This window comes from Candoia aspera, chromosome 2 (assembly GCF_035149785.1).
Source record: "Candoia aspera isolate rCanAsp1 chromosome 2, rCanAsp1.hap2, whole genome shotgun sequence".
Classification (NCBI taxonomy): Eukaryota; Metazoa; Chordata; class Lepidosauria; order Squamata; family Boidae; genus Candoia; species Candoia aspera.
This window is the reverse complement of record NC_086154.1, coordinates 110,089,477-110,113,188: the sequence shown is the minus strand read 5'-3', so window position 1 is coordinate 110,113,188 and position 23,712 is coordinate 110,089,477. Positions and strand designations below refer to the sequence as shown.

The 23,712-nt window shown below is 41.7% G+C and overlaps 1 protein-coding gene across 1 annotated transcript in view; it reads right to left on the bottom strand.

Annotated features, from left to right (window-relative positions):
* The window catches only part of JPT1 (Jupiter microtubule associated homolog 1), a 31,087-nt gene extending 7,375 nt beyond the window's left edge, over positions 1-23,712 (bottom strand). The window contains exons 1-4 of the mRNA XM_063293158.1: positions 23,543-23,712; positions 18,967-19,112; positions 12,982-13,076; positions 11,316-11,337 (exon numbers count right to left, since the gene is read on the bottom strand). Coding sequence (XP_063149228.1) covers positions 11,316-11,337; positions 12,982-13,076; positions 18,967-19,112; positions 23,543-23,598 — 319 coding nt within the window. The 5' untranslated portion in view covers positions 23,599-23,712. The remainder of the gene's footprint in view (positions 1-11,315; positions 11,338-12,981; positions 13,077-18,966; positions 19,113-23,542) is intronic.

Sequence of the window (23,712 nt, the reverse complement as noted above, 5' to 3'; positions counted from 1 at the left end):
AGGGGAATGAAGCCCCAGAGGTGGTGGTGGGGGTAGCGGCAGCTGCGACTCCGCAGTACCCAACCCCTCCTCTTGAGGGTCTACCGGAGGAATGCCAGGCATTTGCTGATGTGTTTGGGGAGAAAGAAGCGGATCAACTTCCCCCATCATAAAACTGACTGTGCCATTGAGCTGGTGCCTAACACCCAATTGCCTAAGCCAAAGATTTACTCAATGACTCAGAAGGAACTTTGTTACGGGAGTTTGTGGACAAAAACGTGGCAAGAGGGTTCATTGAACCAGCTAGTTCGCCAGTGGGGGCACCGGTTCTCTTCCGCCCGAAGAAAGATGGGACATTAAGACTCTGTACCGATTTCTGTGGGCTCAATGCGGTCTTGATATCAAATAAATATCCTCTGCCCTTGATAAAAGATATGTTGTCACATCTGGCTAAGGGAAAAATCTTCTCGAAACTGGATTTAAGGGAAGCTTATTACCGTGTGAGGATCCGGGAGGGGGATGAATGGAAAACGGCATTCAATTGCCCGTTGGGAGCTTTTCAATATAAGGTTTTGCCGTTTGGTTTGGCTGGGGCACCTGGAGTGTTTATGCAATTGATCAATGAAGTATTACATGAACATCTGTTTAAAGGGGTATTGGTCTATTTGGATGATGTATTGATTTATACTGAAACTCTGGAGGAACATGTACAGTTGGTTAAGCAGGTGCTTCGCAAGCTAAGGAAAGCTGAGTTGTATGCCAAACTGCCCAAATGTGCATTTCATCAAACACAAATTACCTGGAGTACAGGATCTCAGATAAAGGCATAGAGATGGATCCTGCTAAGATCCAGGCCATCCTGGAATGGGAGAGACCCCGCACCCACAGGCAACTTCGAAGTTTCCTGGGGTTCAGCAATTACTACCGGCTATTCATAAAGGGGTTCGCAGAGATAACTTTGCCCGACAGATTTGCTTCGGACGAAGGGGGTGGGAGAAACCCGCCAGGTAAAAAACCCAGGCGCGCTGCTTAGATGGACTCCGGCTTGTCAGGCGGCGTTCGATAAGCTGAAGGGAGTCTTTTACACAGGAGCCTATTTTACAACACCCTGACCCCTCCAAGCCTTTTGTTGTTCAAGTAGATGCCTCTGATTATTCTATTGGAGCCCTGTTGTTGCAAGCAGATGGGGCGGGTTGTTTAAAGTCATGTGCCTACCTGTTGCGCAAATTCTCTGAGACGGAGAGACGTTGGCATATGTGGGAAAAGGAGGCTTTTGCAGTCAAAGCGGCTTTGGACTCTTGGCGCCACTTGCTGGAAGGGGCTAATCACCCATTTGAGGTGTGGACTGACCATAAGAACTTGGAAGCCCTTAGTACCCCTCGCAAGCTGAGCCCTAAACAAGTTCGCTCGGCTCAGTTCTTTTAACCGTTTCAACTTCAAACTGAAGTTTATCCCAGGAAAAAAGAACTTCTTAGCAGACGCACTGTCCAGGCAGCCCCAGGACTCCAGCTCAGCGCCAGAGGTGGTCAGTACGCTGTGGACACAGCCACAACTGGGAATGCCGGCTGTGACCCGTAGTCAAGCCCGTGCGCAGCAGCCTGCCAGCAGTGATTCGGCCCCGCAGGGCACCTTGTCCATTTCATCTCAATTGCAACAAAAGTTTCTAAAGGAGCTAAAAACTGACACTTGGTTGCTAGCAAATAGAATGTTACTTTTGACCGGGGATTCGCTTGGAACACCAATCGTCTCTATGTCCCGGACGCCTTGCGAAAGGAGGTGTTACTCCGTTCGCACGATGATAAGGTTGCTGGGCATTTTGGCTTTGTAAAGACTTTGCACCTGGTTCTCAGAGAGTTTTGGTGGCCTGCGTTGCGCAAGGATGTAAAAGACTATGTTGCGTCCTGTTCTGTTTGTGATATGTCTAAACGCAAGGTGGGGAAGCCTCAAGGCTTGTTGCAACCAGTGGCCAGTCCTGCTTGCCCGTGGGAGGAGGTTTCTATGGATTTCATAGTGGAGTTACCTCCCAGCCAACGAAAAACTGTTATTTGGGTAGTAAAAGACTTTCTCCAAGCAAGCTCATTTCATCCCATGTGTCTCCATTCCTTCGGCGCGACAGTTAGCCCGCCTATTCCTTGTACACGTGTACAGGTTACATGGATGTCCCTCCCGCTTAATTTCTCACAGGGGCACAGTTCACCTCTCAGTTTTGGCGGGCATTTTTAAAACTTTTGGGCACTAAACAGGCATTGTCCACAGTGTGGCATCCTGAGACTGACGGGGCCACAGAGGCGCTAAATTCAACACTAGAGCAGTATTTGCCTGCTTTCGTGAATTAACAAGATGACTGGGTTGACCTCCTTCCCTTTGCTGAGGTTGCCTACGCCGCCATTCATCAAAGCACCGGTCAAACCCCTTTTCGCACCGTTCATGGCAGGGATTTTGTCCCCATCCCTGACTTGCCGCAGCCACCTGTCCCGCCTGCTTCACCATCCAAATGGGCAACGCAGCTGGTGGACTCTTGGCCGGTCATTCAGCAGGCACTAGCGGACAGAGTCTGCTTACAAACAGCATGCTGATAAGCGTGCCCCTCACTCTTCGTTCCAAGTGGGGGACATGGCGTACCTGTCTACCAAGTTCATCAAGTCCTCTCAACCATCGAAAAAATTGGCTCCTAAATTTGTGGGTCCATTTCCTATTGTGGCACAAATTAACCCAGTGACTTTTAAACTTGACTTGCCACATAATCTGAAACGCTTACACCCTGTCTTTCATTGCAGTTTGCTCAAACCCCTTACTCGCTCTGACCGCTGGCATGATCAACCTCTGCTGCCTCCTCCCATCATGATTGACGGGCAACAGCATTTTGAAGTAAAAGAAATTCTTGACTCTCGCCGGCTTCGCAACACACTGCAGTTCCTAGTTCGCTGGAAACATTTCCCCCACCCGGAATGAGTGACGCCACGATGTGGCTTCCCCTATTCTTGTTCGATTCCATAATGCTTATCCCTCCAAACCCAGTCCTTAGTTTTTTTTGGGGGGGCAGTATGTCATGTTCACCGTTTCAATGTGTCTGGTACATCATAACGCCTTGCATGCCATTTCCTTGGAGGGGGCTGACTCTCAGGAGCGGGTGGGTAATTCCACTCTGCTGAGCTGTTATCTCTTGGCTGCTGTATTGGAATGTGTTTGGGTTAGGTCATGGATTCAAGGTTGCTTTCCCAGGCTGAGGCTAACGGTTTCTAGCACCTGGGAAGGGGCGGTTGATATGGCCGGGCGAGGGAGGGGTTCTCCTCAAGCAAGGGGATTTAGTTTGTATTTTCGCGCGCTTTTGCTCATTCTCAGCTCTCTCTGTATCTGCCATAATTTCCCCTATAAATCAGATTTCATTTAAGTAACCTCTTGTGAGTCTGAGTGTTTGGGGTAGGCAACCATTACACTGTATAATCCTTCATAGTCAAGAATGTTGTCAAAAGTTAGGATCTTGATTAAGTTTCACTTGGGGGAATCTTCCTAAAAGATGCTAAGTATTTGAAACTCCTCAGTTATGAGGGCAGAATAATGTCTGAAAATGCTAATGTCATCTTTAGTCTAAAGAAAGACCATACAAACAGTAATCTGTTCTGGAACCTAGCGCGCAGTACAATACCACTCCTTTCAGGTTGGGCAAGTTGGCAATTCATCTTCCTAGCTCTTCCCTGACCTATATTGGCTGAATATAAACTGTTCCCCATTCTACCATCAGCCTTAATCTAATACTAATGGTCAATGATATAGATCTGCCCTTCCTGTAGCATTTAAAATCCCATTCTTATATAGTAACTATGTCTGTGAATTTGATATCAGAATGCTGAGATGAAGTATTTCATACATAAAATGAATTTGATCCTACAAATTTATCACCAAGTCAGGTTGCCTTTCGGACCTTAATTTAAAAAACTACCTTCAGCTGTAAATTTCTGGCTGGTAAGTCAGAAAGTTCTATACAGCTTTGAAAGAAATATTTTGCCTGAATACATAGAAAACGAAGTCAGTTGTGTTTGGTTTGAATGAGACAAAGAAACTGACCAAATCTATCTGCTAGAATGTGGAAAATCAGTTATTTTGGAAAGGCATTCCTACATGTACACTCCGTGCACAATTATTAGGCAAGTTGTATTTTGGGGGATGAATTTCATTATTGAACAACTACAGCGCTCTCGGTCAATCCAAAATGTTAATAAACCTCAACCCTGAATATTTAAGAAAGTAAAAGTGAGGGTTTGGCTTTCTTAGGAGCATATCTATGTGTGCACAATTATTGGGCAACTATTAGTGTGCAGAATTATTATGCAACTAAATGAAAAATGAAAATTCCCCCATCTCACTTATTTTCATCTGTTAGAGAATAATAAACAACTCAAAATTTACAAACAAACATTTCTGACATTGCAAACAAAAAATCAGTGACCAATATAGCCACCCTTCTTTGCAATAACAGTCATAAGCCTTCCATTCATGGAGTCTGTCAGTTTCTTGATCTGTTGACGATCAACGTTTTGTGCAGCAGCAGCAACAGCCTCCCAGACACTGTTCAGAGAGGTGTACTGTTTTCCTTCACCGTAAATCTCCCGTTTGAGAAGGGCCCACAAGTTCTCAATAGGGTTTAGGTCAGGTGAGCAAGGGGGCCATGTCATTATTCTTTCATCTTCGAGGCCTGTACTGGCTAGCCACGCAGTGGAGTACTTCGATGCATGCGATGGAGCATTGTCCTGCATAAACATCATGGTCTTCTTGAGAGATGCAGACTTTTTCCTGTACCACTGCTTGAAGAAAGTGTCTTCTAAAAACTGGCAGTAGGTTTGGGAGTTGATTTGGAGTCCATCTTCAACCCGAAAAGGTCCAACTAGCTCATCTTTAATAATACCAGACCATATCAGTACCCCACCTCCACCTTGCTGGCGTCTGAGTCGAAGTGGAGCTCTGTGCCTGTTACTGATCCAGCCACGGACCCATCCATCTGGTCTGTCAAGAGTCACTCTCATCAGTCCATAAAACCTTAGAAAACTCTGTCTTCAGATATTTCTTGGCCCAGTCTTGCCGTTTCAACTTATGTGTCTTGTTCAGTGGTGGTCGAGTTTCAGCCTCCCTTACCTTGGCCATGTCTCTGAGCACTGAAGACTTTGTACTTCTGGGCACTCCAGGTAGGTTGCAGTTCTGGAATATGACAGCACTGGAGGATAATAGGTTCCTGGTAGCTTCACGTTTGATTCTTCTCAAATCTTTGGCAGTTAATTTGCATCTTTTTTTCTCAACACGTTTCTTGCGACCCTGTTGACTATTTGCAACAAAACGTTTGATGGTTCCGTGGTCACGCCCCAATATCTTAGCAATTTCAAAAGTTCTGCATCCCTCTGACTTTTTCCAATTTTTGACTTTTCAGAGTCAGTCAAATCTCTTTTTTGGCCCATTTTGCCTGAGGAAAAGAAGCTGCCTAGTAATTATGCACACCTTGATCTCCATAGGCCACACCCTCCCACATTAAACAAATACGCATCACCTGATATGCTTATATCCAATAAGCATTCAGGTTTATACAGCTTGGAGATGGAAAATATGCATTAAAATGATATGGTCAAAATACTCACCTGCCTAATAATTGTGCACACAGTGTAAAAACCAACCAAGAGTAGACCTATAGGGGGACTAAGTGAATAATGGTAAATGCCTGCCAGAAGGAAAGTGTGCTATTTCACATCTGACAAAAGCACCCAAGTGCATAAGTCGTTACATTTCATCAATAGATGTTCTCCTTCATAAAAAACCGAGCTAATTCAGTTCTATCCACTCTATCATAAAAATGGGTGTGCTAATTTGGATTTAGCATAGCCCACAATCTTTTTCCACTGTGACATGACTATATTTTCTGTTATTCAACTACTGATAGCATTGCAGATTTAAACACAGTTTATTAAACACCCAAATAGTTCCTTCCTTCAGCAAAAGATCGCTACCTTGTCATGGTGCTGGAGCTTGAGCACCTCAATGATGCCATGAGCTAAACCATGAAGGGCCACCCAAGACGGGAAGGTCATGACAGAGAGGTCAGACTAAATGCGATCCCTGGGGAAGGTAATGGCAACCCACCCCAGTATTCTTGCCGTGAAAACTCAATGGATCAGTACAACCAGAGATATGTCGGTATACCATCGGAAGATGAGACTCCCAGGTCGGAAGATGGTCAAAATGCTACTGGGGAGGAACAGAGGATGAGCTCAACTAGCCCCAGACGTGATGACGCAGCTAGCTCAAAGCCAAAAGGACGGCTAGCAGCCGACGGTGCTGGTGGTGAACGGCGAATCCGATGTTCTAAGGATCAACACACCATTGGAACCTGGAATGTAAGATCTATGAGCCAGGGCAAATTGGATGTGGTTATCGGTGAGATGTCAAGATTAAAGATAGACATTTTGGGCGTCAGTGAACTGAAATGGACTGGAATGGGCCACTTCACATCAAATGACCACCAGATCTACTACTGTGGACAAGAGGACCACAGAAGAAATGGAGTAGCCTTCATAATTAATCGTAAAGTGGCTAAAGCAGTGCTTGGATACAATCCAAAAAACGACAAAATGATCTCAGTTCGAATTCAGGGCAAGCCATCTAACATCACAGTGATCCAAACATATGCCCCAACCACAGATGCTGAAGAAGCTGAAGTAGAGCAGTTCTATGAGGATCTGCAGCACCTACTGGACAACACGCCTAAAATAGATGTTATTTTCATCACGGGAGACTAGAATGCTAAGGTGGGCAGTCAAATGACACCTGGAATTACAGGTAAGCATGGCCTGGGAGAACAAAACGAAGCAGGACATAGGCTGATAGAATTTTGCTAAGACAACTCACTCTGCATAACAAACACTCTCTTCCAACAACCTAAGAGACGGCTTTATACATGGACTTCACCAGATGGACAACACCGAAACCAGATTGACTACATCCTTTGCAGACAAAGGTGGCGGACATCTATCCAGTCGGTAAAAACAAGACCTGGAGCTGACTGTAGTTCAGATCATGAACTTATTGCACAATTTAGGATCAGACATTCTGAGAGTGCCTTGTACTGCAAGAAGGTCAAACCAGTCCATCTCCAGGAAATAAAGCCAGACTGCTCACGTGAGGGAATATTAAAGGCAAAACTGAAATACTTTGGCCACATAATGAGAGGACAGGAGACCCTGGAGAAGATGCTGATGCTAGGGAGAGTGGAAGGCAAAAGGAAGAGGGGCCGACCAAGGGCAAGATGGACGGATGATATTCTAGAAGTGACGGATTCGTCCCTGGGGGAGCTGGGGGTGTTGACTGACAGGAAGCTCTGGCGTGGGCTGGTCCATGAAGTCACAAAGAGTCGGAAGCGACTGAACAAATAAAAATAGTTCCTTCTTGCAAGAAGGATTTGAATACTTGCTATATTATAAAAGATGCAAATAACCTCTTGCATTCCTCCAAATCTTTTATTTCTGCTTATTCCCCTTATTCTTTAGGCCAGGGTATCTCAACCAGGGTACTGTGGAACTCTAGGGGTTCCCTGGGAGATCACGATTTACTTAAAAAATTATTTCAGATTCGGGCAACTTCACATTAAAGAGGTAAGTTTCATTATTTTAGTTTAGGAACACTCTTAATGCATATATTGTTGTAATTCGTTTAGTCGCTTCCGACTCTTCGTGACTTCATGGACCAGCCCACACCAGAGCTTCCTGTCGGTCGTCAACACCCCCAGCTCCCCCAGGGACGAGTCCATCACCTCTAGAATATTATCCATCCACCTTTCCTTTGGTCGGCCCCTCTTCCTTTTGCCCTCCACTCTCCCTAGCATCAGCATCTTCTCCAGGGTCTCCTGTCTTCTCATTATGTGGCCAAAGTATTTCAGTTTTGCCTTTAATATCATTCCCTCAAGTGAGCAGTCTGGCTTCATTTCCTGGGGGATGGACTGGTTTGATCTTCTTGCAGTACAAGGCACTCTCAGAATTTTCCTCCAGCACCACAGTTCCAAAGCATCGATCTTCCTTCTCTCAGCCTTCCTTATGGTCCAGCTCTCGCAGCCATGTTACTACGGGGAACACCATTGTTTAACTATGCGGACCTTTGTTGTCAGTGTGAGGTCTCTGCTCTTAACTATTTTATTGAGATTTGTCATTGCTCTTCTCCCAAGGATTAAGCGTCTTCTGATTTCCTGACTGCAGTCAGCATCTGCAGTAATCTTTGCACCTAGAAATACAAAGTCTTTCACTGCCTCTGTGTTTTCTCTCTCTATTTGCCAGTTATCAATCAAGCTGGTTGCCTTAATCTTGGTTTTGAGGTTTAGCTGCAAGCCAGCTTTTGCACTTTCTTCTTTCACCTTCATCATAAGGCTCCTCAGTTCCTCTTCGCTTTCAGCCATCAAAGTGGTATCATCTGCATATCTGAGATTGTTAATGTTTCTTCCAGCGATTTTAACTCCAGCCCTGGATTCCTCAAGCCCAGCTTGTCGCATGATGTGTTCTGCGTACAAGTTGAATAGGTAGGGTGAGAGTATACAGCCCTGCCGTACTCCTTTCCCAATCTTAAACCAGTCCGTTGTTCCGTGGTCTGTTCTTACTGTTGCTACTTGGTTGTTATACAGATTCTTCAGGAGGCATACAAGATGACTTGGTATCCCCATACCACTAAGAACTTGCCACAATTTGTTATGGTCCACACAGTCAAAGGCTTTAGAATAGTCAATAAAACAGAAATAGATGTTTTTCTGAAACTCCCTGGCTTTGTCCATTATCTGGCGGATATTGGCAATTTGGTTCCTAGTTCCTCTGCCTTTTCTAAACCCAGCTTGTGCATCTGGCAATTCTCGCTCCATGAATTGCTGAAGTCTACCTTGCAGGATCTTGAGCATTACCTTACTGGCATGTGAAATGAGTGCCACTGTTCGATAGTTTGAACATTCTTTAGTGTTTCCCTTTTTTGGTATGGGGATATAAGTTGATTTTTTCCAATCTGATGGCCATTCCTGTATTTTCCAAATTTGCTGGCATATAGCATGCATTACCTTGACAGCATCATCTTGCAAGATTTTGAACAGTTCAGCTGGGATGCCGTCGTCTCCTGCTGCCTTGTTATTAGCAATGCTTCTTAAGGCCCACTCAACCTCACTCTTCAGGATGTCTGGCTCTAGCTCACTGACCACACCGTCAAAGCTATCCCCGATATTGTTATCCTTCCTATACAGGTCTTCCGTATATTCTTGCCACCTTTTCTTGATCTCGTCTTCTTCTGTTAGGTCCTTGCCATCTTTTCTTTTTCATCATACCCGTTTTGGCCTGGAATTTACCTCCAATGTTTCTAATTTTCTGGAAGAGGTCTCTTGTCCTTCCTATTCTATTGTCTTCTTCCACTTCCACGCATTGCTTGTTTAAAAATAACTCATCTCTTCCGGCTAACCTCTGGAATTTTGCATTTAATTGGGCATATCTCCCCCTATCACTGTTGCCTTTTGCTTTCCTTTCTTGGGCTACTTCTAGTGTCTCAGCAAACAGCCATTTTGCCTTCTTGGTTTTCTCTTTCTTTGGGATATATTTTGTTGCCGCTTCCTGAACAATGTTGCAAACTTCTGTCCATAGTTCTTCTGGGACCCTATCTACTAAGTCCAGTCTCTTAAATCTATTCTTCACCTCCACTGCATATTCCTTAGGAATATTAGTGAGCTCATATCTAGCTGATCTGTGGGTCTTCCCTAATCTCTTTAGTCTGATCCTAAATTGTGCAAGAAGTAGTTCGTGATCGGAACTACAGTCAGCTCCAGGTCTTGTTTTTACCGACTGTACAGATGTCCGCCACCTCTGACTGCAAAGGATGTAGTCAATCTGATTTCGGTGTTGTCCATCTGGTGAAGTCCACGTATAAAGCCGTCTCTTAGGTTGTTGGAAGAGAGTGTTTGTTATGCAGAGTGAGTTGTCTTGGCAAAATTCTATCAGCCTATGTCCTGCTTCGTTTTGTTCTCCCAGGCCATGCTTACCTGTAATTCCAGATGTCATTTGACTGCCCACCTTAGCATTCCAGTCTCCCGCGATGAACATAACATCTCTTTTAGGCGTGTTGTCCAGTAGGTGCTGCAGATCCTCACAGAACTGCTCTACTTCAGCTTCTTCAGCATCTGTGGTTGGAGCATATGTTTGGATCACTGTGATGTTAGATGGCTTGCCCTGAATTCAAATTGAGATCATTCTGTCGTTTTTTGGATTGTATCCAAGCACTGCTTTAGCCACTTTACGATTAATTATGAAGGCTACTCCATTTCTTCTGTGGTCCTCTTGTCCACAGTAGTAGATCTGGTGGTCATTTGATGTGAAGTGGCCCATTCCAGTCCATTTCAGTTCACTGACGCCCAAAATGTCTATCTTTAATCTTGACATCTCACCGATAACCACATCCAATTTGCCCTGGCTCATAGATCTTACATTCCAGGTTCCAATGGTGTGTTGATCCTTAGAACATCGGATTCGCCGTTCACCACCAGCACCGTCGGCTGCTAGCCGTCCTTTTGGCTTTGAGCTAGCTGCGTCATCACGTCTGGGGCTAGTTGAGCTCATCCTCTGTTCCTCCCCAGTAGCATTTTGACCATCTTCCGACCTGGGAGTCTCATCTTCCGATGGTATACCGACATATCTCTGGTTGTACTGATCCATTGAGTTTTCACGGCAAGAATACTGGGGTGGGTTGCCATTACCTTCCCCAGGGATCGCATTTAGTCTGACCTCTCTGTCATGACCTTCCCGTCTTGGGTGGCCCTTCACGGTTTAGCTCATGGCATCATTGAGGTGCTCAAGCTCCAGCACCACAAGGTAACGATCCTTTGCTGAAGATGCATATATACAGGCCTAGAAATGAAACAAATATAAGAATTTTTAAAGTTCTGGCCTATATTTGAGCCTGAATGTGCAGGGGTTCCCTGAGGCCTGAAAAATATTTCAAGGGTTCCTCTAGGGTCAAGAAATTGAGAAAGGCTGCTTTTAAGCAAAAGAATAGAAATCTGAGGTATCACTTCTTTACATATTATCTATGATGGCAAAACTGCCCCTGAAACTTCCATTTAATGACTTGGTCTTCAAATCTTACATAATGAAAGACCAAGGGGCCAGAGAGCTGACAGGCAGCACTGCAATACTGCAGCACCAATCTTTAGAATCCTGTCTAGACTCTCACAATATCCCACGTTATTCTTTGAGGCTCAAATACAGTCCTTGCATTCAGTCAGTGCGTCCTTCTTCAAGCTGGAAATAACTTTTAAAAAGCTTAGAAAGGGAGAAAAAAGTACTTACCAGGAGCCTCACTTTCCACACCCTGCAAATAAAACAATGTCTTGAGTTTTGTAAGACCAGCTATTAATTCTGTTGCAAAGCGAAAGAGACTGTTTACAGTTGAATGCCTTATATTCTAACACAACACCAAAGTGCATTCAGAGGTTTTGTGCAAATAACATAAAACAGACTTTTTTTTTTCAATTTCTTAGCCTACTAACTCTAAAACTGTGTGTTGAGGCAGACAGGAAAGCTGCTTGTATTCACAGAATAAATAGTATGTTTGAATACTGAGGCTTATAGAACTTGTTGCCCGTTGGGCCTCTGTACAATTGACTGCTTTGGTCTTGCCTTCTTATAGTCAATTCTTTAAGAGCAACAGAGGCTCTCAGGAATCAGTGGATCATACAGTCACTGCTAAGCACATTACTATTTTCAAAGATATGCTCCTCAGAGCTATGCAACCACCATCACCACTAGCATGAAATGATTTCCTAAAGGGAGGTCTTCTGCACTCATAAATAGTTTCAAGTGCATTGTCTGGGGATTATGGGAGACACAATACTAGACTTTTGCTGCTTACAGGATTCAACTATATAGCAAAATTCTAGGCCATGGTCATATGTGGCTATATTCAAGGAATCCTAGTGTATTGTCCTGAATCTGGAATAGCAGATGCCTCATTTAATAGGAATGACTTAATATTTATAACTTAAAGAGCAGAGGGAAATCAATAATCTATATATCACATTTTCATAATATATTGCTCAGTTTGAATTAGCATATAAAACAAATTTAATAAGCATTACAAAAAAGAATTACATAATAAAAGCAAGCAATCTAGCTTTAAATAAAACATATACACACTTGATTTAATCAACATTTTAAAACTGAACATGAGGGGGGATAAAGTCTAAATGTATAACTGAGGATCTACAATATACAGATTCAGTTTAGATAATATTCAATCTCTCACAAGCAACCGCCCTTCAAGGTTTCTAGATGAGCGCATGGGAGTGGTGGAGAGTGTGATGGCAATTATTTTTTCTTTTATGCTAGCTGATTCATTAAAGACTTGAAGAGTCCACACAGATACTCAAAATGTATAAATTATGGCAACTGGAAGTTGGGATAGCCGAAGGAACACTAGTTTCAGAAAAGATATGGAACAACTGGACATCAGACTGACATCCAAATAGCAACCATGGTAAATCCAATTCTTAATTGCTTCTCTAGTTTGAGGAATATTAAACATGTGTTGCCAATTGTTCTGATTTTATCAATTCAGGTTGCTAAATGTACAGTATAGAGGCATGATATTTGTCAAAAATTAGTGGTCTTAGAAGGATGCAAAGCAACATGTTTAACTGACCAATGTGCCACTTCTATTTTTGTTCCCCAAAGTCAAATCCTAATAAAAAGATACAAAACTGGTGGACAACTGGTGGCCTCCAGATTTTACGGAACTGCAATTCCCAGCAGCAAAGCCAGCATGCTCAATGGTGAGGGAGCAACATCTAGTGAACCAGAAATTCTCCATTCCTACTCTTTTTTGACAAAAGTGTTAAAGCTCATAGTAAAAACATACACTAATTCAAGTCAGAACAAGGAATGTGCTAACAGCACACAAATTAGCTACTGCAGTACACCTCAGTATTATTCATAATTAAAGGAAAGTAGCCCTTACCTTTGTAGTTATATAGTCACCAGAGTTTGCATCAGAAGAATCTCTCCTTTCGGATCCCACTGCTTCAGAATTATCCCTGACCTCGGTGGACTTGGCTGCCACAAGTAGATTTATCATTGGATGAGATACAGCAAGTATATAAAGCATAATAAAAAGCATTCAGCTACTTTTTATTTATTTGCTGTATGGTCATGGTCCAAAAGTTCACATAAAAATCAGAACAGTGTATGTGAACACAGCTTAACAAAGACAAGCATTCTACTAAGGGAAGAAATTAGCTCTGAATGCCAGTTAAGATATAAAGGGTAGCTCAGTGTAACACGTACAGCTGTCTCAACCTTTACCTTCATGCACACATATAGGCATTTCTGGTAAAGGATATTATTAAACCTTCCCTCCATGATATTCAAGAGTAGAGCATCAAAACTTGCCAATATGAATGCCACTCCATGAGGAGCAAAGAGAATATAACAATATTTAGAGGTGGCATAAAGAATACCACCAAGGTCCCTGTAGCAGGGATATAAAGTTTTAGATTTGTTTTAAAAATCTAAATGAAGCACACTCTGCTTAACTTCAATCACAGCTTTTTCTGGACTCAAGATGGATATGGTATGGGCTCAGAGCCCACCATAGGCCAGATCAGAAGCTATACACTCCTTCCAGACAAAGCATACTTACCTGCTAGGATAAGCTAGCCAAAGACATACCTCCAGATATTTGTTTCAAACAATACTTCAAAAAGCAGAATCTTATATTGGCCTCTAATGAGGTACAGCCAAATTCTAGCTGACAAAATGCATCTGCACCCAAAGAGGGAACACAGAGCTTAGTGATAAAAAATGTATACCGAATTGCTTCTAAGGCAGTTATATCTTTGAAAATGCAGAAGCAAAAGGCTTAATGGATCTGGTATAATATTTCCAAGCAGTGACATTTAACCTGACCAAAATTTCATTAGGACTGTAGTTTAGTATAAGTGTGCAGTTGTTGACTTCCGGGGCAGGCATGGTGAACTAGCACGTCTCCAAAAGAGCAGAGACAACAACTGCGGCAAACACCAAAGAACTGGCCAATAGACTGGTGCTGTGGAACCTCTCTGGATAAGGAGAGGACGGGAGATTACCCATATGTGCTCTGGATGGCTGCTCCTCATGAGGAAACCACAGCACAGCCTTTTGAAGAACACTGTGTTCGCTAACCTCACTTCATAATCACTTTTGGAAATTGCCCATTTAAAACCAAGATTATGGCAACCAGCTTGATTGACAACTGGCAAATAGAGGGAGAAAATGTAGAAGCAGTGAAAGACTTTGTATTTCTAGGTGCGAAGATTACTGCAGATGCTGACTGCAGTCAGGAAATCAGAAGACGCTTAATCCTTGGGAGAAGAGCAATGACAAATCTCGATAAAATAGTTAAGAGCAGAGACATCACACTGACAACAAAGGTCCACATAGTTAAAGCAATGGTGTTCCCTGTAGTAACATATGGCTGCGAGAGCTGGACCATAAGGAAGGCTGAGAGAAGGAAGATCGATGCTTTTGAACTGTGGTGTTGGAGGAAAATTCTGAGAGTGCTTGGACTGCAAGAAGATCAAACCAGTCCATCCTCCAGGAAATAAAGCCAGACTGCTCACTTGAGGGAATGATATTAAAGGCAAAGCTGAAGTACTTTGGCCACATAATGAGAAGACAGGACACCCTGGAGAAGATGCTGATGCTAGGGAGAGTGGGGGGCAAAAGGAAGAGGGGCCGACCAAGGGCAAGGTGGATGGATAATATTCTAGAGGTGACAGACTCGTCCCTGGGGGAGCTGGGGGTGCTGACAACCAACAGGAAGCTCTGGCGTGGGCTGGTCCATGAAGTCACGAAGAGTCGGAAGCGACTAAACAAATAAACAACAAGGCTATTACAGATTTTCACTGTTACAAGTTTGAAAAGCCATCTGATGAGTTTACCTTCATTCTTTTATAAAATAAAAATTAACCATAAGTTTAAGAATTTCATGAATTGGAAATAAATGGCAAAAAGCTAAATAAGACTTTGATCCCAGGAAGTTATAAACAAATTAAGAGTCCAAACAAATTTGGAATATTGAGACTTTTACTATAAGACTTTGGAAATTATATGAACAGTTTTGTTGGTACCAAATATCTTAATTCATAATAGAGATTTGAGACTTTGATTCAGAAATTCAACACTAGAGGGGACTAAAGATTCCAGGCAGAAAAGGGGGAAAAAAGTGACGCCTTGCCTTTGGTTTTTGGTTAGTATGGGGATTTATAAAATAACACAAAATGTTGTAACATCTGAAATACTCCCGGAGATTTTTGAAGAATGGGATCAGAAATTAGCAGCTAAAATGTCACCAATGATGTCTGCTTCTGTGGATAGACTATGTCCAAAAGATGTTAATGAAGGAATGACAGATGTGAAACAAATTTTGCCTGGTGTAGAAATATTAGAACCAGAAATACTGGATAATAAAAAGAAAGTGTGGATTGTAAGACAGAGAAGCAGCTAAAGTGGAAACACAAATGACAAGCCAAGAGAAGGACCCGCATAAGGGGAGATATATATATATATATATATATAATTTAAAATACAAGTTACAAAACAACCAACAAAAAATAAAATAATTCAATCAAGCAACCAAAACATAACACATATAACTATAACTTGACTTCTATGTGCACCCATCACCCGTGGGACCTATAACCCTCATCTCTTTACTTTTTATCACACATTTTTATTAATAATTCTTAATAAGCCCTCTTCTCCAAAAAGGTAATATATATTGATCCGATTTTACTCCCTTCAACAAAAACATATTCCAGAAATTCACCCCATATAGCATCAAAGTCATTCCTTTTCACCAAACCCTTTTTATATTTTAGTTCACACGTCAATTTATCATTAATAGCAATATTCCATACTTGTTTAAACCAATCTTCAAGCTCATACTCATAATCCACTTTCCATTTTTTAACTATTATTAATCTTAAGGCAGTAACAAAAATTATCATCTTTCTTTCACCTCTCTAATTTTGTATTTCCAAAATTAACAATAATGCAATTTTTGGACTTATTTGCAAATTAATAGATAGTATTTCATTAATCTCAACAAAAACCTTTTCCATTTTTTTTAATCTTTTCACATTCCCACCAAGTCCCAATTTCTTTTTTACACCTCCAGCAACTTTTTGAATTATTTCTATTATAGTGGTTTAGCATTATTGGAGTCATATACCATTTCCAAACTGTCTTATAACAATTCTCTTTAATTCTAATAGACATATTTTTCATAATTCTGTGTCCAAATTTTTGACCATTCCTCTTCTGTAATATTAATACCTAAATCACTCTCCCAACTAAATTTCATTCCTTCTTGTGCTAAATAAATTTCATTCTATCAGTATTTTATAAATTTTACTTACCAACCCTTTTATTACGTTGCCTATACCGTTCTGCTTTAACTATATTATTAATTCCTCAAATTTTGTTAATTGTCTACATTTCCCATATTGTTTTACCCAATTCTTAGTCCATGACTCCAATTGCAGTACATTATACCAAGATATTTTACTCTGTCCAAATATTCCCTTTATATCCTCTGTACTAGAAACTTTACTTAACCAATCCTTCAATCTTAATACTCCAGCTCATTCCATATCTTTTGTTAATCCTGCCTTAAGATTCTCTGGGAATGTTTCTAAATCTACAATTTGAGTCAGTGGTGATATTCCAGGACTAAGTATTTTTTTTATTTTTATGCCAAATCTGTAAAGTAGCATTTCTTACTGGGTTTTTTATTTCACTAAAACATGTTTTGTTTTGTATAAAAAGAAAACAGTCTTTATCACTTATCTCCCCTAACTTCATTTCTCCCCAGATCAATTTTTCTAGTCATATTGAGAACTTCTCATTTGATTAGCTATATAGTACATATTAATATTTGGAATACCTAACCCTCCTTTCTGGGATACATACCATAACTTTTTATTTATTCTTGATTTTTTATCTCCATTACAAAAATTATTTATAATATTTTGCCATTGTTTTAACTCCTCCTGTGATAATTTTATTGGTAGCATCCAAAATAAAAAAATTATTTCAGGTAAAATCTTCATTTTGCATAGCGTATGGCGCTGCGGGTTAAACCACTGAGCTGCTGACCTTGCCGATCGGAAGGTTGGCGGTTCGAATCCACGTGACGGGGTGAGCTCCCGTTGCTAGTCCCAGCTCCTGCCAACCTAACAGTTCGAAAACATGCCAATGTGAGTAGATTAATAGGTACCGCTTTGGCGGGCAGGTAACAGCGTTCCATTTAGTCATGCCGGCCACATGACCATGGACGTCTCTACTGACAAACGCCGGCTCTTCGGCTTTGAAACGGAGATGAGCACCGCCCCCTAGAGTCGGACACAACTGGACTTTGTCAAGGGAAACCTTTACCTTTACTCTCCCAAACCATGACAATTTCAATTTTTTTATATCCAAGTATTTTATTTCTTCCTTCAATTTATCAAAATGCAGTGTTTTTAAATCCTGTAAATTTTTAGCTATATTTATCCTCAAATATTTAAAACTCTCCGTAACTTTAATCTTATTATTTCTTTTTCTATTTCTCCTCTACTGTTAACATCATCTCAGATTTATTCCAATTTATTTTCAAACCTGTTGCTTCTTCAAAAACTTCGAAATGTTTCTGAATGTTACTTAAAGCTTCTAATGGTTCTACAATAGTTAATAAAGTAGCATAAGGACTTTCTACTGGATATAGAAAAGAAGTTAGTTAAATCTTTGAAAATTAAACTGGAAATACAAATGATAAACCAAGAGAATGACCTGGATAATGACTTTTTACTGGACTTACAAAAGAGGTTTGCTAAAGCCTCAAAGAATGGGATGGGAAAGGATGGGAAAAAGAAAAATTGAAGGGCGATCAAATCCTACAACAACATCTGAATAAATTAAAGATCAAGATTGTTAGAAGTAAAATGAAGGAATATAAAGTTGGTTTGTTTGATCAAGATTAAAATAAGATGTTTCTATAAAGCACCTTTACAGACTTTTTGCTGACACCAGGACTGAAAAGTTGATGATTTATAGATTTGCACTCAGATAAGAGACAGGTTATGGGAAGAAGAGGTTGTTTGTAACCTTATGGGGGTGAAGAGTTATTAAGTTTGTCTATACTTGTTGCAATGAAGATCATAAATCACACACACGTGTGTGTGTGTGTATACTTTATCTTACTTTCTCTTTTTTCTTTCTTTTCTTGCACTTTTTATTTTTTTCTCTCCAAAGTTTAGTTTGAATTTGCTTTTACTATTGTAATCAAAATCTTCAATAAAAATTATTTTGACAAAGTGTAAGTGTGCAATTGTCGATTAGTTTCAGCAAGTTACTCTCAAAACATCAGTCTTCTTCATTAATATGAAGAAGCCGCATGAAGATCAAGTGACCAATAAGGTACTCTAGAAGGAGCATTTTGCAAGGAATAAATGTTTACTATAACATTTTTCCATGTTATGCAGAATATATACAACTAGTTCTTCAGCTAGTTTCACAATGTGAAACTACATAAAGGCTTAGGACTGGGCTGGCAGTGGTTAGTATATATTCAGGTTAGAACTTGTCACTATATAACAGAATTAAGAATGAGGCAAGCTGGAGCAGACAATTGCTTATTATCTGCTACAGGTTGGAGCAATATCTGATCATTTAGGTCCCAAAAAGAAGGAAGAAGGAAGTAGCATAGCTTCTACTTGATCCAGTTGCAACCATTCTGATAAAAAAGCTTTAAATTACAAGTTCTCTTCTTTCCATTTATTACTTATTATTTAAATCCTCTGAACTGGTTCAAGATGTTTTAGCCCATTTCATCTGGAATACCCATTTCATCTACTTTTAATAGAAGAGCTAAACCCAAATTTAGATATTTATGTATCCACGATCGCCTTAAGAAAGAAATCTTTACCTGTTGACTTAGCCCAAGACAGTGGATCTTCTTCTGGAGTCCCAAAGATGGTAGATGCCATCTTGTTCCTTTTTCCTCCTTGCTGGTCTTTTGGCAAATCAAATCCTAAGCTGAAATTTGAACCACCGCCTGGGGGGCGAAGAACCCTAGAAAAAGAATAAAGAATTTTAGTTGTCAAGGTTTGGGGGAGAATTTATATATAACTTAGAAAATATGGTATAGTCCATTACCACTCATTTTAAACTAGTTTCTTGGCTTATTGGAAGGATATGGCCAGGAACCAGAAATTCCTTTTTCCTCCAACCAAATGACTGGAATACTGCTTTACAATCACATGTGAAGGAAAGAGATAAGGGCCCATGATCCTAGTTCATTTTCAGGGAAAACTGAAAAACAAAAATCAATTAATGGAATTTCCCACATGAATTATTACTATCTATGGTTAAGAAAGGAAAGGAGGAAGATCAAATGAAAAGGGGGAAACTTTTACAGGGATTGCTACAGGTACCAGATTTTATTTCCAGCAGGACTGAACTTGATGGACAAATGGCCTGAGTGTAGAGGACAACACCTCCCTTGGTGCTTACCAGACTTTCAATCTCATCAGACATCTTTAAATAAATTATAGTACCAGCCTCTGGTGCCCAATTTATTTCCAGGAGTACCTTTAGGCCCAACAGTGGGATGAGGGAGGTGGGGCTAATTCAGCCTCTGATACATGGATGTCTGTGACTAGACATGCCTATTGTCAGCCATTTTGTGAATAGCCAAGTCTGATGGTTGCCATTTCATGAATGCACCCCTACATGCTTTCAACACACTAGATGCATGTGCCAAAATCTTATATTTCCTTTTTTTTTAACAACAGTCTACAGCCATTCAAGATGATGTCAATGTTCATTTCCTTCTTGCAGATAAGGCTGATTATATAATCACAAAGTTTTGTTACCTACCTTTAAGACTATGGCAGAGAATCCACAGGAAAAATAAATTGAATGTCTAAATACAGGTGCTTTTTTTGTCCTTGTGGGAATGCCTGCAAGACTTCCTTTTCAGCAACTGGAAAGAAAGATCCTCTAATTCCTATGGCCCCAGAACACTCTCTCTGGGATCATACAATCACATCTTGATACACTGCATAATTACAGTGATAGATATGCTCCAATATATTTTTTCACTACATAGGTTGTGGTCTTTAGTAATGCTCAAACAGGTGTACAAGTTGCAAACAGTTGCTTTTAATTTAGACTCAGAATATCACTGACATTTTGTAAAAATGCAACATCTCTTAATCATAAGAAAGTTTTTAAAAAAACATTTAATAATTCTTTGGGCAGAAAGACGGGAACACTGTAATAGCTGATTTCATTATGGCAACACTTACACTAAGCAGTAAAAAGCATGGTAGCAACCACAAACCTTTTGGATTGGTCATGAGCTGCACTATTACAAACCATGTCTGGAAATCTGAAAATCACCCACATTTCTCACACACAGCTTATTCTTACATTTAAAATAAAATAGGAGCTGAATATTAAAATTCAGGGCCATCTTAGCTGACAGGCAGATTGTAGACTTCCACCACTTGTGCACAGGGAGCAAATCCAAAAGCAGCAGGTTCTATATGTGACTCCAGGTTTCCATCACCACTGTGTAGCAGTACACTGAAGAAACTTCATATATGTGCAGTTGACATAGGTGCACATTAACAAAAAATTGTGGGGATACTGAGACCCACAAATAAGATGCAGAAATCCCAACATTTAACCCACTTGTTACACTAAAACTTTTCATGCTGAAGTAGAAATGGCTGAATACAGCCTGAAGAGGTATATGAACAGAAAGGCTATTCCTTATGCTTGATTCCTCTGGGGGGAAAAAACACAAACCTGGTCAATAATCAACTGCAAGATCTAAAAAAGTTCCTAATTATACATTTTATTAGCTTAATAATGATCACCAGACTCAGAAAAAAAAGAATTTATAGACTGAAGTTTATTAAGTAACAATTCAGTCTTGCAAATGTTTCTACTGAACTTTCTATTTCATGGGATTACTTATATGAGTGGAATCCAATAATGGTTCTGTTAGCAGAAAGAAATCTTAATCAGAACAAAGAGTGGACAATTCTCACCCTATCCAGCCTTTCCAAATGTAGAGGCTTGGAGAAGCCTCAGGAGAGGGGGGTGGGAAAGGCAGGGAGGTGGCAGGAGAAAATCTGCATACACAAAACTGTATTTTACTATATCTACAACTGATATAATATATACCTACTTGCTCACATTATGTCATATGGTGCAAAGGTAGGATACATGGTAGAAACAAAAACAATATTTTCTGGCTTTGTTGCCTAGAGCTGTTTTCATCCTATTTGTCATAGTTGCCTTTAAACCAAGTATTGCTTCCGTTAGCTCCCAAATGATGGCACTAGTATAATATGAGGCCAATCATTCTTCAAAAACCAAAGTAGGACCATGAAAATTTGAACACTTGCTCATAATTCACAAGCTTCTATTTATGAAAACACTCCTTCCAATTTTCTAGATTCATTTCAATATAACCTCAATTAATTAGTGCCAACCATATTTGGGTATTCTTGACACTATATAATAGTCTGATTCACCACCCAAAAGACCTGTAAACAGATGCTTCAGATTTCTGGCAGTCTTCAAAGTCCTTGCTATTGCACACTGAGACATGCAAGGTGGACATTCCTGCCAATACATGTGGAAATTTGCAAGAACAGACATTCCTCTTTGCTCAGGAATCAGTATGGGAAACCTCTGTTATCCAGACGACAGATGGTTACCCTAGGCTTCAACTCTCACCATTCCTGATCACCTACAATGCTAATTAGAATTGTTACTGTTGTACAACAGCATCTAGACAGACACAGGTCCCCCCCTCTGCACTAAATTATTGCCTTTTGGACATTACTATAACAGAAGAAGTCGATTTCAAGGCAATTCCTTATGAAAACTTGATGTGACATCCATTCAGACTAAGGCCACTTGGTATAATTATGGTTACTACTCTTGTATCCATGATTCTTTGTTACATGCTTCTATACTACAGTGATATATACTCAAAATACTTGAACCTTTCTTCGTTCCAAACCAAGTCATTCATTGGCTAGCTACAAAAACCCAAATTGAAACATTCACCCTACTTTCCCACAATCCCAAGGAAAACCACTGCAACACCCACAATGTAGTTTAGTGTATTGTGTATTGTTGTTGAGTGGTGTCTGACTCTTCATGACCCCATGGCCCATGGCACACCAGGCCTTCCTGTCCTCCACAGTCCCCCGGAGTTTACTCAAATTCATTTATTGTGTGTAAGAGATGACAAATATAAACAACACCAGAACCAGATTGTACTTAAACTCTAATCCCTTTAAAGTAATAATGCTCAATAAGCTTAGTAAGCCTTTACTTCTAACAAGTCTTGCTTGAAGTTCCACCGACTGGCAGAAGTTGGACCAAGGAAGTAACACCTTTTCAAGGATGCCTGAAGTTGCTGACCTAATCACAGCCCCAAAGGGTTACGTTAACAGGTAGAGGCAGCGATAGACACAAGACAAAAGAAGTGTGGCTAGCCCCACCCAGTGAGAAGAACCACTTACAGAAATCGTAGCCAGACTAAGACATTAGCAGCAAGACAAAAAGGGAAGCCGGTAACTGCCGGGCTGAAAGCCCCTAATTCAACTACAAGGAGTAGATTCTCCTTTGTTCCGTTGAGAGGCGAAGGCGTTCTGTGCTAAGGAACAGCGCCGAGACTCGTAGCACGCCCCCAGCATCCCGCAGCTGTGTCTCTAAGCAGGAGGAAGCCAGAACGATGAAGGCGGGCACAGCCCTCCCAAGCCCCAGAGCAGACGTCGAAAAAGGCGAAGTCTCCCGTTCGTCCGCTAAAGGTTCCATTCTCCCCGCAAGGGCCGGCAACGGAGCGCGGCTTGCTCCTAACTACCGAAATCTACGAAGGATCGGAAAAAAGGGGACGCACGAAAAGCCACAGGTTCGGAGGAGTCCAAGGCCTAAGCGGAAGCGGGGTGCAGCTGACTCCTCGCCTGCCTTCGAGGCTTCCTGACGGATACCAGGAAGGCGGCGGCTCTCGCCTCACCTACTCAACAGATGGAGGCGCCGGGCGTGTGCCGGCAGCGCCAGTGTGACAATAGTCCCGGCCTCTCCTCCCTCGCGGCAGGAGCCCTTCGCGCTCCCCTCCGCGCCCATTAAGCCCGCAGCGGCGGGGAGACGGAGCTGCCAGTGGGAACTGTTTCTTCAGGCCACAATCCCACGAAAGGGAACCCTCCCTGCAGGAGAAGAAATCCCACCCAGGGTTTCCGGGGAAATTTCTTCACGTCTCCCCCGGCGGCAAGCCGGGAATCGAGGAAATCTGTCCGAGAGCCAGCCAAGCACCGCGCCTCCCCCAAATCCAGGGCGTTTCGCTACACAGCCCTTTCCCGGAGGTTCCGCGCCGTAGAAACGGGAGCAATCGGCGAAGACAGCCCCGTGTCGGGGAAGGCAGGATGGGAACGAACAGCAACTTCTTGCGCACAGGCGCTTTCCCACCCACGAACCTGGAGCTATTTCGGCCACTGGGGTCCATCCCCGTGTAAGTAGTAGTGGTGGTCATGGTGGGGAAGAACTTGGAGGAAACCGCCCGGAGACGAATCCAGCGGAAGATGATATTCCCGCACCTCCGTACCCAGCTCCTGCCGACTACAACTGCAGTAGTCAGCCGGCACGG